At 42.8% G+C, this 17,714-nt stretch overlaps 1 protein-coding gene across 1 annotated transcript in view; it reads left to right on the top strand.

Moving 5' to 3' along the window:
- Nucleotides 1-1,407: 1,407 nt before the first annotated feature.
- Nucleotides 1,408-17,714, top strand: part of sema3c (sema domain, immunoglobulin domain (Ig), short basic domain, secreted, (semaphorin) 3C) — a 43,145-nt gene continuing 26,838 nt past the window's right edge. Inside the window, exons 1-2 of the mRNA XM_085769092.1 lie at nt 1,408-1,589; nt 5,596-5,769. Coding sequence (XP_085625218.1) covers nt 5,634-5,769 — 136 coding nt within the window. The 5' untranslated portion in view covers nt 1,408-1,589; nt 5,596-5,633. The remainder of the gene's footprint in view (nt 1,590-5,595; nt 5,770-17,714) is intronic.

The following is a 17,714-nucleotide window of genomic DNA, read 5'->3' as shown; positions in this document are numbered from 1 at the left end:
AATCTGACAGTCCTGAATGATGAGGGCCGTTTGCAGAGGAATGCATGCAATGTAAAAGGATAGAGGAACAATGCTCTAAGGATGGCAGTGTTGGTCTGTCGGCCCGTCCAACACACTGGTACAGGCTGAAATGTCTCAACAGCTTTAGGATTGGATTGTACAGACATTTGTTACATTCATTGTACCCAGAGGATGAACCTCACTCGCCTTTTTAAAAATACAATATGAGGTTAGCATGTGTGATTTCATTCAAAATGTCTCAATAACATTTGGATGGATTGTCGCAATGTTTTGTACAGACATTCATACCCATTTAGGATGAACTGTAAAAATGTTAGAGACTTAAGTTTTGTAGTTATTTGGTCGTGGACAAGTTGTGACCTGCGCATTCACCACGCTATAAGATGGGTTAGGGTTAGTTACAAGACGGAGTTGTTTTAGAGGTAAATGCAGAGACTGCTTGCCGAAACACTGCCCGACGGGAAAGCGCATCAGCAGTTTTGCATGAATTTACCTTGAAAACAACTCTGTTAATGTTCCGTTATTATCTCATAGCGTGGTGAATGTGCAGGTCACAACTTGTCCACCAGAGCGTTTTGGAGTTGTTGGATTGTGTATTTGATGAGTTTGATGAGGGAAACCAAGAAGTCCCATGGGCCTCTGTAGCGTAGCTCTGAGCAGCTCACGGCTCTGCTCCGCCGTTCTACAAATAGCTTGCACCGACAATACAAAAAGGTAACGAACCTACTGCTATGACTGTAGGAATTATGGCAATGGGCCAATTTGCCAAAATGTTGAACTATCCCTTTAACAGCTCACCACCAAACTTAGTTTTGGATGTTAAAATTAGCATTTAGCTTAGCATTAAGCTTAGCTTGCTCCAACCATGCTGTTAGATACAGCAACTAGCAAGCGTCTTATTTTTACCGCTTTCCAGCTTTAGACTCAACATGTGATGCTTTAATTACATAAATGCAGCGCCGCTACAGCTAATGCAATTACTCACAAGCTAATTCATTGGACTTAATTAGCAGATGAAAGGAGGAAAACAAATGGAAAATATTCGGATTTTATTCACATTATGCAAAGAAAGCCATCTATTTTTCCGATCACCCTCTGCTCCCTGAATGTGTTTGACCTTTTCAGGCTTCTCCCTCTCTCCCTCTCTCTCTCTCCCTGTGAGGTACGAGTCCTCCACCTCTCCCGCTTTGAGCCGTACATGTTAAAGTGATCTGTTTGCTGTCTAGTTAACAGAGGGAGGGAGGGAGGGAGGACGATCGTGTAAGGGAGGGGTGGAGGAGAAGGGAGACTTGAGTGGAGAGTGTGTAATAGGACACCAGCCCTCTCTGTCTTTTCGCTCTCCTCCCTCTCTCCTCTCCTCTCTCCCTCCCTCCCTCTCTCTCTCTCAGTCAAGCCTTCTCTCTGAGCACTTAGATGGAATAGCTGCGTTTTTTCCTCTTTGGTGTCACTGGAGGAGACTGGAAACAAGGTGTTGGGATTTTTTTTTTCTCCAGGAGGGAATAAAGAAGACCCAGGTCTGGTTTGGTATACCGGCTTCTCCAAGTGGGACCAGCACTGACGCAAGAGAGGTAAGTCCTGGTCCAGGAGCTGATCTGAGTCTATGAGAAGCAGCTAGGGTTTACCTGCTGTGCTGTGCCGGACTGAACTGAGGCAGGATGCAGAGAGGAGGTGGTGGGCTCTGGGACTAACAGGTGCAGAGTCCCACCACTGAGAATTGGCGAGAATAGCTGAAGTAAACTGTTCACTTTCTGCTCCCTAGAAATCTTGTGAAATATTACATGAAACTCCTGCGTCCTGCTTTATCTGCACCGTGTGCGTAGTTTCTATTTAAATACACAAAATCTGAGTCACGATTTTGTTTCTGCTGAAGCAGATAAAAACTTTAACATCTGTTGTTTTTTCATGGCTTTTGTTCTTGTTAACATTTTTACGTAACTTCTTTTGCTTTAAGCTTGAACCAACCTTTGGCTCTTACTATAAAACTGCACTTACTTAATATTGTTAAGAGGATTTGTCCAGCATCACAGGGTTTGAATGGTGCAATCACAAGATTCGCATGATGTTTAATGGCTCTGTCTAAAGTTACTTGAAATACACACTTACTTAGGCATGTGTGTGTGTGTGAGTGTGTGTGTAAAGGAACGTGTGGCTGTAACGGAGCCACTGACAACTGAATGACAGGGTGTGGTGTGAACACACACACCGTCCTGTTAGAGCCGGGAGCACAGAACAAGTTGTTTACCGTTTCAGTTTTAATTCTCCTCCTTCTCCAGCCGAGTAATGGATTAGACCCAGATACTAAATAATTCAATAAATCATAAGTAAATACAAAATTTAAAGCCTTTCTCCCTCAATTTCCTGCAGCATGAATGATTGTTTTCATGTGTTTAAAGCATTAACAGGAGCCAAACAATCACAGAAAATGAGAGAGAAAAATGAGTATTTGCTTGAGTTTTCTTTTCTTCTTTTGTCAATATTAGTTTTTAAGCAGGAAAAAGTGAGATGGAAAATTCATTAGGCTGTCAGCCAAGGAATTCGACAATAAACACAATTATCATTACACCCCACTGGAAATATAACTCTCCGCTCGCTCGGGCTGACCTCCTTTTGTGGAGAGGCATTTAATTGCTGTCGCAGAGATTCCTGGCAGACTCAGGGTTGGAATTTCTGGACTTTTGAAAAGCTTGACAAAATTAATTGGAATATTTATTATTATTTTGTTCGTGGCTACAAACTGGAAAGCACCTTCTTTTTAATGGGGAGACCGATTAATCCAGACAAAACAGTGTGGTGGTGGTGGTGCCCCATGAGAGGGAGAAAGGGAGAAGGAGGGAGTGGTGGTGGTGGTGAGCACAAGCACATTTGTATCTTCAGTGCGGTGATCATCAAACAAATGGAGGTGGAAGTGTGTGAACCTGATCTGATGGGATGTCAGAAGGTGCTCAGAAGGTGACCAACCCCCCCCCCCTGTCGATGAGTTGAGCAGCTGTGAGAGCAACGTGTCCATGCCAGAGAGCCTCTCCCTGGGAGATCACTCTGAGCACGCAGGGAGGGGACGTTCAACAGTTTAAAAGGGTTGAGTCACTTAAATTATTGAAATAGTTGAATTATTTTATCACACTTGGTGGTGTCTCAGCCCCGATGCTGGACAGGAATATCAATATCTTCTTAATCTCATTAAAACCCCCTCTATCTGCTGCTCATGACAGCTAAATTGGAGGAGGATTGTGGTTTAAAGCCAAATGTGATGGTCGATCAATTTCCCTAAAGCTCCACTGTCTTACTTGTTGCCTATAAAATAAAAAACACACTGGAGCTGAAGAGCATGGAACTAATTTTAATTTTTTTCTGCTCTCGTTATTGTTGATCATCCACAGACCTCAGTGTTTTGTACTGGAACCAATTTACCAAAGAAAATATGGACTTGAGGCTTGAGTTTGACTTTACAGCTGTGAGAGTTGACTTAGTAAAACAAAGAAGTCAAGAGACAGTAAAAAAAAAAAAAAAAAATTACAATAAAGCAACAGGGGGAAGTTGCGCACGGCCAGTACGCCTTGAAGAGGTCAAGGGTTGACCTTCAGGACAGGGCTAACGCCTGCAGACACCCAAGATGAAGGAAGTTCTGGGGGGGATGGTGTGTGTGGATGATGCAGCGGGACGGGGTCTGCAGCGATCGTCTGTTCGAACCCCCATGCTGTTTTATGTCTCCTGAGCGTAGCCACAGAGATCCCTCCATATGTTCTCCTCCTACACCTGAACCAGTAGGGTTTCACCTCCGCTGTACTGTAGGTCCGTCCTCCTTCTCTCCAACCACATCTCAACCTATTTGTACACTACACCCCAAACTGAAATTTTCATAGCAATCACGCAGCTTTCTTATCTGTGGGCCATCAATTTTTCATCGCACATCTATAAGCCATGAGAGCGGGGGATCCATCCTCTTGTAAGAGCAGTGGTTTTTCTTTTTGCATGTAAAGGGGTCAGTTTTTATATATAATATATCTAGTGCAAGTGATTTTTGTACAACTCAGGTAAGCGTAACAGTCAGTTTTGGTGGTTAAAACAGCCAAGTCTCTCTCCAGCAGTGGAGTTTTGCATTGCAGGAGTTGGCGTCCCACAGGCAGTAGCGTACCTGCCTCTATCAATAATTGAGCTTCTCTTGTCCTGTTACGGAAAAAGGAACAAGAGGAGGCAAGAGGGGAGCGTTTCTCCGGCAGCTCTTTTGTGCAGATTTAACTCATCCATATTTAAGAGGAGTACATCTGCAAAGATATAGCAAGTGATGGGATTTAACTGACATGTTGTGCTCTCATCTGTATCTTCATTCAGGGCAATTTGGGCTACGCTTTACTTTATAACTCGGTGTCTCTCAACCTGTCAGACTGATGATTTAACTGCAAATATCAATCAAGCGTGACTCCGTTTCATCAAGTTAAGTTACTATGACTATTGCAATGTGTTTCTTCCCAAGGCTGTCAAAGTTAATGCAGTAATAAGATTGATGCAAAATCTTTGTATCGTTTTTTATTTTTTTGATGTGCAGACTGTGATACTGGTCTGTCTTTTCCGACTCATAGTTTGAATCAGTTGTTAACAGCTCCCACTCAGATGGTGCCTCAATCGATGAAAAAAAAAAAAAAAAAAGAAATGAAACGCTTGAAAAATATCTCTTTACTGAAGATTTTGAACAAATAAAAACTTTGCAATAAATTTGCCATATATCATGATTAACTATGGACACTCGATTAATCACATTTAAAAATTTTCATTTAGTGACAGACCTAGTTTATACCACTTGTACCATCCAAACCTCTGGAGGTGATGTACTTTTTAGCATCTTTAAGCTATTTGTTTTGACTTTATAACCATTGTCACCATCAGTAGATAGTTTTGATTTGTCAATTTCTAAGGTTTTGCAGGTATAAGAACCAACTTCATTCCCATTTGCCCCAGCTGCACTTTCAGTTCAGCTAACTCCTCCACCAGTTTAACATTTAGCTCGGATAAACTCATACCTTCCCAGCACCAAACGGTAAACAGGCAAAGCTGGCATGCAGCCAGTGAACACAGTGGAGTGTGTAGCTGCTAAAGACTTGCATATTTCCTCCAAAAAATGATGGGGAGTAAATGAGAGTTAATCGAAAGGGAGTATTTGTCTTGTATTCACCAGGCGTCAAGAACCATGACTCCAAATGAATGCTAATGTTTCTCTGTATCTGTCAAATATATAAATAAGTAACTGTTAAGTTGTGTCAGCTTTTATAAGGTGGTGATAAGTCATTGGCAGTGTGTTTACTGCCGGTTCCTCTGCCAAAGAGTCAATAAATATTGCTATAAATGGTTATGAAAAGACATTTCATTATGTAGAGGGGCCATGTCATCCAGCCAAAAACTGCTACAGCCAAATTTTGCCCAATTTTTAAGCCAGGCTGTTTTGGAAGTATGGTTTCTTTCAATAAGCCTCTTTGTATTTCACATTAGCCTTAATGGCAGTTTGTTGGCTTTTGAGTTTTACCAATAGAAAAAGGGAAAAAATTAGGGTTTCTCTCACTCACTGATCTTTCTCTCCTACAGGCAGTGGTGACTGGTCGTAGTTCCTGAGCGGTGCAGTCATGGGCAGGCCGGAGGGGTTGGCCAGGCCACCTCTGGTGTCAGCTGTGACACTCTTCCTCCTGGCTCTCTGTGTCTTCTCCACCGAGGCCTCCAACCTCATACAGCCGCTGCCAAGAGTCTTCCTCTCCTTCGAAGGTAAGAAGAAATAACAAACACGCTCCCCCTGAAGTGAATGTAAACCATCGACTTGGCCTCCCTCCACATTGTTGTGTTTCACTGCAGATGTAACGATGTTGCTCTGATGCCATGTGTTTAGTGCACTAATGCTAAACAAATGGTTGATAATCAAGGTTACCCGGGGGCTACATCATTATGGAGATGTATACGGCTTACCTCGACTTTACTATGTAATTATGCTGTTTTTTGGGGGGGATGTGATTAGTCTTTGACAGTTTGATACCTCAGGACTTTAAGCTCTGTTCTTGGACCATCCTTGCCCGTCCATTGTCCTGCTGTGTGTGTGTGCAAAAAGTCAAAGCTCTGCAGGAGGTGGCTTGTCAGTACTACCCTGAATCTGTTCCTAGTTAAACTTTAATCACACAACTCTCTTGTGTAGACCTGTGGGTATTGTTGCTGCCTCTGGTTTTGATTCTCTTGTTTTATTTAATTACTTTGACATAGATTATTTTATGAATTTTTGATGTTCCCCTGAAACGTGTGTATTTTAAGAGGAGAGCGGGTTGAACATTTGCGTGTATGTGTGTGTGTGGCACAGGTATTACTCATATTATGGGGACCTAAATTGCAGAGCCGCAATACGAGGACATATTTTTCTTATGGGGACAAAAAGCAAGTTCCTCCTAAATAAGTAAATTTAAAGTTGAAGACCAGTTTTACAGTTTGGTTTAGGTTAAAGTTTGGGTTAGGAAAGAAGAAGTCATGGTTGAGAGTGTGTGTAATGTGGATGAGCTGTCCGATCTCTCACGCTCCCCTGTGCAGTAACCTTCCTGCAGTGGCTGGATGGTGTGCAAGGGCTGACGGAGACGTTTGATCACCTTTCACTACCTCTCACTGTGGATTAGGCAGCTCCAGAGCAGCTGAGGCTGTCCGTCAGAGGTTTCATTCAGACACTTAGAAAAGTCTTACAGTATGGCTGAAGCAGCTGCACTTTGTTTTATTTTTTTTCTCTTTTATTCTCAGGCTGTGAGAACAGTAAATTTACTTGTGCCACGTATGGTCTCATTCTTTCCTTCTTAGATTCAATGTCATTTGTCTTCTTTCATTCTTTCTCCTTCTTTGATTATTGTTTCATTTCCAAATATCTTCACCAGCCTCCGGCCGTGGGCCAGTCTGTTTATGCTCTGCTCACTGTGTGAGTTGTTAAATTTGACAGCTCAAGGGAAAAAAATGGCCAAAACTTTACGACTGGACACGAGGAAAAACCCAACACCATCACTATCTTTGGTTTTGACCGCTCCAGTCACATTATTCACTGACTCCTCTCTCCTCAGTGTTTCCAAATAGCCATCTTAAAAGGTCAAAGGTGGCTGTGCTGAAAATGAGCCAATCCCCTATAATCCTGGAACGCTCCATTCCCTTTCTGAGTGTGGATTAGATTTGATTTGTGTTACTTTCTGTAAGCGTGTACGGCCTCAGGGAGGACCATAAAAGGAGAGTTTGAATGCAAGCCACTAATTCTTTAATAGACTCTGGCCTTTACTCCTAATGAGTGTTTATCTGTATGATGAAGTAAAATGTGCCTGCTCTACAGTGCTGTAATTACCTTACGTGGTATTTAAGTGAATTTATGAGAAAAACATGATGGGTTTAGAAGTAGAAGGATGTTTACTAACTAAAGAGCCGACTTCAGGTGTGAATTTACATTCCAGCTATGATTTAGCAGCTGATCTTAAAACACCGGGGAGGTTTGAGTAGATGCAACTTTTATTTTTTTGAGTTGGAAATCATTTTTCAACCGAGGAGGATGAGGATCATAACTCCCCCCCCTTGGCTGCAGGAGAGAGTTCGGCATGGGTAAGCACCAGATGTAGGGAGACTCTTAGGGCCTAAGGCGGAGGCTCGTTTCTCCTATAAACACTGTTGTTCACCGGGGGAAGAATTCAGGGAGTTTGGGCTGCATCCAAAGCAGCCAGAAAGACGAATGAAGAGTCATAGAAGAAAGCTGGAAGAGCGGCGTCCCAGTGGGGAGGAAAGCGCAGGTGTTTTGGCACCTGCTGGGTGGCCAAAAGGTTAGTCCTTGAGTCTGGATTCCTCTGTTTCCAGATGTGAAAACCTGTTAATTACCACGAGCTGGAACTAACTTATCCAAGAAAATAAACTTGCGAGCGAGACTGTTGTGTTACACATAGATTGGGACGATTCAATATCCTCCACCTTTTCCTCCTTGTGTCACAGCTGAAATCCAATCCGGGGGTAAGGCAGGTTCATGGGACTCCCGGCGTAGCCCCCTGTCCTACGGAGAAGTTGCTGTCTCTGACATTCCTCTCTCGTTTGCTCTGCTTACTCTCGTGTACTCGGGGGCGAACGCAGCCAGGCCACAATTAAAACCGCATAATAAACACTGAAAAATGCAACTAACCCAAATAATAAACTCTCCAGCAGTGCCTTTCTCTTCCGTGCCTCGGATAATAAACACAGGGCCCCGTCTTCACAGCAAAAGTATTTAGGGATACCCAGTGTGATAAAAGATAATGATTCCTCTACATTTATTTTGGCTAGATACATGGCACGTTTGATGTATTTGCTGCTAAGAACGAGGCTGAAATGTAAAGAGCATAGAGATTTTAAATGCAATTGTGAACACAAATGTTTAATTTTTCAGAAATGAACTGTCAGATCAATTTCAAAGGTTTTCTTCTCAGAATTTCTGTATAGTTTAGTTTATTGACCACACAGCTGTGGAAAAATGTCTTGAAAGTCTAGAGACTGATGTAGTTGGTATAAAAGATGTGGTTTCATCGTAATTCAATTAAAAATCAGAAAATTTCATTGCAATGAAATCACAGCCCCTCCAAGGCTTGTTTTCAAAATTTAGAAGCACTTTGACCTTTGGCTGCAACTTGACATTTTAAATAATAAATCAAGTTTGAATTAATACTAAGAGTCAGTTTAAGTGCAGGTAACAAAACTCACTGTTGTATGAGTGTCTCATTCAGATGTGACGATCTAACATTATCCAGAAGTGTAAAGTATATTTTTTACTTTACCTAATATGTCAAATGCACAATTCATCCACACCTTACTTTATTAATGATTTTGTTTTGTGGTTGCTAGTTTCACAGTTTACGAGCTTCCATGTAGCTGGCATGTTAGCAAAGAGTGCAACAATAGCCAGAGCACATGCAATCACTTCAGCCCTTTGTTTGTTTCTTGTCGACATTTGGACATAAAAGTTTGATTAAAAGTGACTGAACTAGTCCAAATGCATCATTACTATCCCTTCACATCTAGGTATTGGCAAAACATTTGGCCAAGGTCTTGTGGAGCTGCCTCGTATATTATTAACATTTTAAATCTTTCACTTCTGTTGTTAAATTAAAAACCTGTTTTGTATGAAAATAGAGAGTTTTGGAAAATGAATGAGCTGGTTCTGAGAGACTGATTTGGATCTGCAGCTTAGAAGCATCAATTAAATAGCACTAATAATGAGTTAAGGCTGTGTGTGATGCATTGAGATGACAGACAGGATTAACATAGCGCAGCTGATCATTTTAGACATTGTCAAACAGCTTCCAGATTTTTCAATACTTGTAAACGTGCTCAGACAGCATACTGCATTAACAGAGACAGCCTGAGTAGCTGCTGAGTTAACACTACCGCACCACCTCCTGCGCACACACTAACAACCACGCTGCTTTTGTGTGCTGTAAACCGTGTTTTTTCAGAAGATGCAAAGCATATTGAATTAGCTGCACATCGGTTCTGCTACTGTATCTGAGGTTTGTGCCCCACTGTTGCCAAAATGCCATTCCCACGATGGTGGGATCAGCGATTCGGCCTCATTTATCCCTCCAGTTAGCAGTTGGGGCAGTGGCTTGTGTTCATGATCAGGATCATTTAACCTCATCAGTGGTCTCACCCTGCACTGGCATACTTCCAGTATCCAATACAACATTGACTTGGAAATATATACAGTATGTATGTCAAACCCTGAAAGATGTTTATTTGAAAGTCCTTCACATACTTTCCTGTGGATAATATTGGTTTTTTCATACATGTGTTTGGCTGACAGCCTGAGTGGGACATAGGAGAGATTGATTAAGATGATGTGTGGAGTTTAATGAGCGCTCCCTCACACTGGTACGAGCCACATGGGCTTAGTTGGCAGGAGTTAGGATCAGCTACCAGGCTTCAGAGAGCGGATACACCGAATCCCTCCTCGCTTTTATCATGCCTCATTACTACCTCCACTCACCCCCACCATCATTCATATGGGTGCGATACTGTTTATACGCTGTAGGTGGATGTCGGTCTTTTAAGGATGTTTATTCGGCAATGAGTGTGTGTGTATATGTCAGTGAGTCTGAGCAGGAGTGTGTGTGTTTGTTCCCGGTAAGTGCCTCAAGGTGCATTCCTTGAATTGATTGCATTTCAGTTGCAAAACTTTCTGCTGAATCATTGCTAAAAACTATGTGCTTTTCCAGCTTTGTGAGCTGCATACAGTTATGAAACGACCTCTATAAGCTGTTTTGCTAAGTAGATACCTCAAACACTTTAATCTCAAGGCAGGCGTGACTAATTTAAGGTTTTGATTAATCTGAAAAACGCACTGCCGAGTTCCCTGAAGAGATCTGCCAAGCTAAAGGTAGTCTTAGCCGATATTACATCCACCTCTACTAAGGTAATGTCATTAAATTCAATGAGTGGAAGAAAGAATAAATTGACGCACAAGGTCTTCTTTTCCTTGAGGCTTAGCTGCTTTTAATGACTCTCATCACTTCTTCTCTTTCTCCTTGAGATGTGTGTTAATGTACGCAGCAATGCAGACAACAGATGTGGATGGGTCGTGGTATGCAGTTGTCTTTTAAGGTCAACACAAGGGCAAAGGGTGAAAGATCAATGTGTCAAGTGGCCAGAAGCAAATGAGGAGGTCTGTGTCTGTGCTTTGAGGTTTAACTCTTGTCTAACTTGAGACGTCTTCCCGCCTCAGTCTCAGATTAGACCTGCGCATTAGCATCTCCACTTGCCGACGGTAAACATAATAAAGCCTGTGAAGTTAAAAAATCAGTGACGCTCTGTGATTATGGGGAATTCTTGGCGAGGCAAAGCATAGGCCTGTCAAAGCTGTCGGCAAAGGCGTGCAGACACGCTACAAATAGATATAGGTTAGCGGTGTGTGCATGCAAGTGTGTCTGTGTGTGTGTTGTTAGCCTGAATACTGGTGTATACATGGCTGGAAGAGAGGTATTTGTCAGTGTGTGGATGCACTCTCCCCACACTCATGTCCTAAGTTGTCCATCTAATTACCTGAGTTGCAGCATGGGCATTTTCTGCAGGAGGGTAAGCAAAAGCGATTGGGCTTCCAGCATGCACCGCCTTGGGGCTGACAAAGAGTGTGAGATGTTTGACAGCTCCTCTGTCAGCCCACCTTTCTCCGTCTGTCTCTGTGTTTAGCCATTCCTGTGTCTGACCTTGCTACCCCTGATGAATGTTTTATTATTCTTCCACAGCAACATGTTGAAAGATAATCAATGGCCATCAATATGGACAAAGAGAGAATCTCTTCAAGTGTAGTCAAGGTCAAATGGAAAATCCTTGAGTCGGAGGTTGGTGTTATCAAAAATCAATAGCTTATTTTTATGAAGCTATTTGTGTGGGTTTGTTTGGACTTGTTCCAAACTGTGCAGCATATCTTGTCATATTAGGATATTGAATTGTGGAAAAATAGAGTCTCAGCTGAGCAGGGCTCAACAATGCGGAGGTAAAACAGGCATTTGTTATCAATAAAACAGACTCATTTTCCATTACTGGAAACATTTCATGACATGAAAGGATTTTCTTCAAGCACTGGGATCAGTAAACAACTTTTTTCCCCGGAGTCTGAAGCCAGCTCCGAAAGTTTCAACAGGTGCATCTCTCATTGTTGCCCTCGCAGTGAATCTTTACTTTCAATCATCGCGGAAGAAACAACCCCACGACCCCAGTGACATCTTGTCACAATATAAATATGCCACAGTTTCAGCCTTGTTAAGCCTTTTTTTCCTCTTTCCTTTGGCCGTCCTCCATGACTAGTAAACACATCAACTCTGAGAAGCCTATGACCCATATCTCCTGTGAAGCCCCTCACCCCCACCCCTGCCCACTCTGAGAGTCGCCACAAGAGCCTCAGTGACAGTAAAATCACAGATTTACTATCTAAGTAGAGCCTCCTGGTGTGAGCAGGTGAGAGGTCGACTTAAAGGCAGCGGGGCTGACGAGCTGGCTCGGTGCGAAAGATCGACTGCCGGTGACATGTGAAGGGGAGGCCAGGTGCTAATTGGGGCATTGGGAACGCAAACTAGCCGGCTGGCGGGGGCGGCATGATTGACAGGTTGACATCTCAAGTTTCAGCTCCAGCAGGGAATATTAGACAACACCTTAGCCAGTCAGCCATGCACTGAAACCGGCAGTTGACATTGGTGCTGGATAACATCACTCTGCACAAACACATGCGCATAGCCGAGGGAGCAAATACACTCCAGACACGCATGTCATATTTAGATACGTTGTCTGCTCCTGTAAACCGGCGTGAGAGGAGTCATACATAAGCGCTCCGGCATTCTGTGCCGTCATATGATTCCCATTACAAAAGTCTGGATAAAGATAATTGGCGACAGACAACAATTGAGAAATTAATGAGTCGTGGTTTATATAAAGCCTCCCTTCTCTCCGAGCCAGCGCTGGCATCGGTCCATGACAAGTAGTTGCAGTACAGTAACTTTGCGCATGCTGTTTGCATTTTGAGCGCAGCCCCTCCTGGGAATGTGGAGTATGTTTGTTGGACAGACAATCGGACGACTCTGTCAGCCAGCGTAAGGACATCCTGGGTGGTCTGCTCCCAATGAAACGACACCTTAACTTCCCTTCTGCCATATTTTTACGCCACCAGTCATTGCTGTGCACCATTGGGCAGAGACCCCCAGGAGAATGGATGACCGTCCCTTTCGGTCCAACAGTCATTTTTTATCTGGAGAGGGGCCTGTCAGTTGCCAGGATAAAGTCTTTTACTGGCGCAGTATGTATGAGCAGGCCAACGCTGTATTAGGTAAGTGCAGCCATCTAGAACTGAACCAAGAGCTCTAAGCATTGTCCGGACAAAGAGGAATGGTATTTGGCACTGGGTTTGAAGTCAAGCCTTCGCGATGAAACCTACTCCATCTTGTGAGGAGAGATGAATTGCAAGGGGGCGGTATAAGCTCCAGCTTCAATATTTATCAAGACGGGTGATTGGGGTCCTCCCACCAGCTGCCCCTGACAACCGCAGAACAGGTTCTCCTTGAGATGAATAGGAAGCAAGACTCATTAGCATGGAGTTAATTTATTCATGCTGGCCTTTCAGGTAGGAAGCCAGTCGATGAGGGCTGATTTGCATGGGAGACACTAAAGGTTGGTTAGTAATTGGCACTGCCGTCTGACCCTCAAGTGTTAATTAGGTGCTGGAACCGTTTGGCTTGTGTTCAGACAGTGGTGTTACTCAAAAAACCCAACACTCCAGACTCCCAGTCAATTTTGTGAAAGCCGTTCATCCATCCTTCACAAAGGCCAAACTAATGCGCTGACAAAGTAATCCCATATTGTCGCTCCATGCTGATTTTTATCACCTCTACATGTTTATTGAAAACTCTCTATAGATGAGGATTTTCATGAGCCGACTCCCTCATTTGGCAAACAGTAGGGGGAACTTACAACCTGCAGCTGTGTTTTTCAGTGTTAACCAGTTTTTGTTGCCACCACATTCCCCTTCAGACCAAAACCATCATGCAGCATTGTTTCCCTTCATGTTCTGCCACATCTTGCTATCTCTAGATGCCACGGCCGTCAGAGTAATACCAGTTCAGTCAGTTGGCACCGACTCTGAAAACCTCAGATCCAGGCGGTCCAAAACTACAGTCGCCTCTCTCATAAAGATCCTGCATACTTTCCAGCCACTGTGAATCTCTAATTTTTTACAATGCTGCAATGCAACAAACAGCTCCTTGTATGGACATCCAAAACCAGAACCATGGTGGCATTGTTTACCGCTGGAAGAATTGCTGTGAAACTTGGTTATCTGATCATGAAAACAATTTTGGAGGCCAAGTCTGTCAGGAAGTCTGAAAACCTGAGGGAAGCGTCCTTGTGGTTGTTGCCTCTCCTCTACCGCTGCAATCTCCCCTGCGCTTTAATTGCTGCCATACAAACAGGGCCACAATGACAGGTCCCGTCCTGTTAGCTGCATTTCTTTCTATTTCTACTTGGCTTCTCACCACAGTCACACAAGACATGGAGGATGTTCTTTTTTAACTCTGTGGGACTTGGTGGCTTGTTGCCTCACTGGGTTATTACCCCAGCATGCGTGCCTATGAACAATCGATCCCCGTCCGGTTTACAGAGTGCTGAATTACCTGCCACAACGATCACAGCTTGTGGTTTCTTCAGTTATCATTTTCCTCGAGGCTTCAAAAACAAAAACAAAAAAAAGCAATCTGTTATCTTGAAACAAAGGCTGTGTTTAATTTCTAAACTCCCAAAACGATATTAATCAGATATCCTGACTTTGTGTACAAGTTTTAATGATGAATGTGCATTCATCAGGCCAACAGTTACAACATCGGACCACCTCTGCAGATTTAGGATTGCAGCTGCTGCTTATTTTTATTATTGATTAATCGTTTTATATTGTAGTCCATAAAAGTAGTGGAAAAATAAGAATGCATTTTGTTTATGTGCAACCACTAGTTGAATACAAAGCATTCATCTTTAAGCCAACATGACGAATGGAAAGGGCCATGTGATATGACTGAAAGCTCCGGAAAGCCACTACTGTGACTTCATGGGGACATTGTTTCTGTCACCAAGTGGTAATTAATTTGCTGGATGTTTAACAAAGACAGGCAGCAAATCATGACATTAAAGAACTTGTAAACAGAGTACAGTATTTTCTTTTTTTACTTGACTTACAGTAAAGGGGCATTTTTTAAAAGTTGCCCTGTAAAATCTTAAAAAACCACCTAAGACTTCAAATATTAAATAGAAATGGGTGGCAGGGGTGGGGTCTAACGATATACTCTACTGAGTTGGATGAAGGATCCAGTGTTTTTTGAGTTTATAAAGGTCTAAAAGGGATATTTAGGCCTATGCATCAACCTTTTTGAGGTTTTCCTTCTGTTAAGTCATCTGCCAGAGTCTCCCTTGAAGCAACCAATTATTGAAATGGTTGTAAATTTATTCTATTTGGATCATTAAATCAACTAATCTTTTGAACAAAACTTTGATCTACTTGCTTTCCCATTAATTTGCTTTACAGCCCATCTGGCAACATTTGAGGAGAGGTTTTCTGCCAATACGACCCGTCTGCAGCAAAGAAAGCAACCTGCTGTTTAATATTGAATGACTCCTGTCATTTCTTGGCCCAACAAAAGGCTTTTGTGCTGCTTCCGCTTGACCACTTCACACAAATAACCTACATCAAAGAGAAAGACGGAGAGAGAGAAAAGTCTCAGCCCTGCAGTCGCCGTCTTGCCCTTTTGGCCAACCACACTGGCCCATCACATGGATCAGGGTTGATTGTATCACCGATGGTCTGCCATCCAACCAATAGGGCACCATGGGTCAAAGCTCAAAGTCAAAGGCAGGGCACTGGGGACTGCTGTGAGGTCTGCAGGGTGGTGTAAGGCCCACCTGCGCACATACATAATAGAAAACCCACCAACTGTCAGTGCCTCAACCCTTCTTCCACTCTCTCTTTGTGCCTTTCTGCAGTTTCTTTCTGCCTCTCCACCTGCAGAGACGATGGGCAAAACAGATCCTCTGTCCTTACAGGACTGGTTTATTACTCCATTGTCTTCGTTCTACCCATCAGCAGAAACAAAATACATAAATCTCAAACCCACATCCTCAACAAGATGCTCGACAATGCTCGAGTAACGATGTCGGCGCACACTTTTGACACAATGTCGGGAGTGGGGCGATCTCAACAATGAGGAATTCACATAAACTTATGACTAACGAACCACATGAGGTCCAGAGGGTTTCTTCATCACAGACATGAAAACAAAAAGCAGTTGTGCCTCAGCTTTTGTTTTGTGCTTTTTGTTAACTGTTGTTCGAGTGACATCCAATTTGGAAGATTTACAAGGCTGTGCTGCCAAAAAACTTGACAATATGCCACCGGGGGGATTAATTTGGACTCAACACTGGTAGCGGCCTCACACGACAGAGACCTCATACGAAGGTTATGAGCTGGCGGTGATTCTGTCAAGTTCTGGTCCTGGTGTTTGTATTGAATGACTGAAAAACCTTGACAATTGTTCAGAACAGACCCCTCACCCCCCCCTTTCCTCCCTCCTTGACAGATCAGGTGCACCATCTGGCAACTTTAACGTCAGTCCACAATGCTGCAGCAGTGCAGTGCATGAGTCATATGTTTGTATGAGATTGAAAGCAGAACACTGAGACAGATACTGGATCCAAAGGTATGTGGTCTCCAGAGGGTTTCGGTTTGTCTCTTGGTGCGTGAGCCATGGTCCATGTGACACACCCCTGCTGTGTCCAGTCTCTGCACCAGGCTTAACCGGCCTTCCACCCTCACGAGGGAACATGAAAGTCTCCTGTTTCCCCCCACTGAGAAAACAATACAAAGTTTACCATAATATTAAACAGTTATTTCACCCGACACCACACCCCTCTGAACAATTTGTTCCCCTTGTGGAATGTTCTGGATGGATGCTAATGGTGGGCTGGTCTACTCATTTATCTATGAGCAAATGATAAAGTAATTAAATGTTGAATTTAATCCAGAAAACAAAGCCGTTATGATGTGGAGCTGATATGTGAAGAGAAATAGTTTGTTTTGTTTTTTTTTATCAAAAAAGATTTTAATCCTTTCCGCTAGGCTTATTTTTTATTTTTCTGTAGCCTAATGTGAAGATTAATTTATACTATCTTTTAAATAGTATGCCTAATCAACACTTTGTCTTGAACTTGTTGAAGTTTGAAACACCAACACTTATACCTCCCTTAATTAGCTGAAGTAATAGGCAACTACGTCTAGCTAATAGGCCTATACACTAATCAAGGGAAATGTTCAGTAATGGGATGGTGTTGAAAAAAGTCCTAAGTGAAGCTTAAGTTCAGCTTTAACTCAAAAGTATGATGATTAATGTAGATTAGTAAACACATTTTTCGAACCATGCTGTAGCTGTATTAGTTGGCTAAACCCCTTTAAATGAAAAGCAGCAGCAGTCATGACACTGTCGTTGACAGCGTGACCTGTCATGTAGTTTATGTATATTTCCTATTTATTTATTAAAAAGGAGTTGCTTTTGTTTCTTTGTTTTTATTTCATCACCATGGTTGCACTTTTCTATTATTTTTGATGAACCATTAAATATTTTCTACATCTGTCTAGCTCTCTAGTGGACATTCCCATTTTTGATCATTGTGCAAGCTTTTTCCTGTTGTCCTTTTTATTTGTTACGAATTTGTGCGGGATTCCTCCTTTCATACATAAGTCTGGATCAGCTGATCCCATTCCGACGCACCTGAAAAAAACATTTGTGCAAGGACGTCCCCCACTCTTTGTTACAAAATGCTTGATTTTCTCCTGTGCTAATGATGACTTGGCTAAGCTTCCTGCAGCTATAAACCCTGTGTGTTTTTCTTTTTTCCCAAGTGGTTAAGTAAATGACATTAAAATGAGTTGATGGTTGAAAGACAGCACAGCTGAGTCAGCAGTGACTCAGCTAAGCTAACTGCAGCTAGTAAACCCCGTGTGGCTGGTTTGCATTTTGTAGTTGCCGTTTTCATAGACTAGGCGACATAGCTGAAAAATCTGTGGCTCTTTTGCTGCCCACTGAGGTTTCACTCGACCGCTGAGATTATTTCTGCCTGTTTGAGCTGGTATAATGTTTGACTGTAAAACATAAACTCTTGCTTCGACT

This window comes from Trachurus japonicus, chromosome 23, assembly GCF_045865225.1.
Source record: "Trachurus japonicus isolate A0001 chromosome 23, Traja_1.0".
NCBI lineage: Eukaryota > Metazoa > Chordata > Actinopteri > Carangiformes > Carangidae > Trachurus > Trachurus japonicus.
This window is presented reverse-complemented; position numbering and strand designations above follow the sequence as displayed.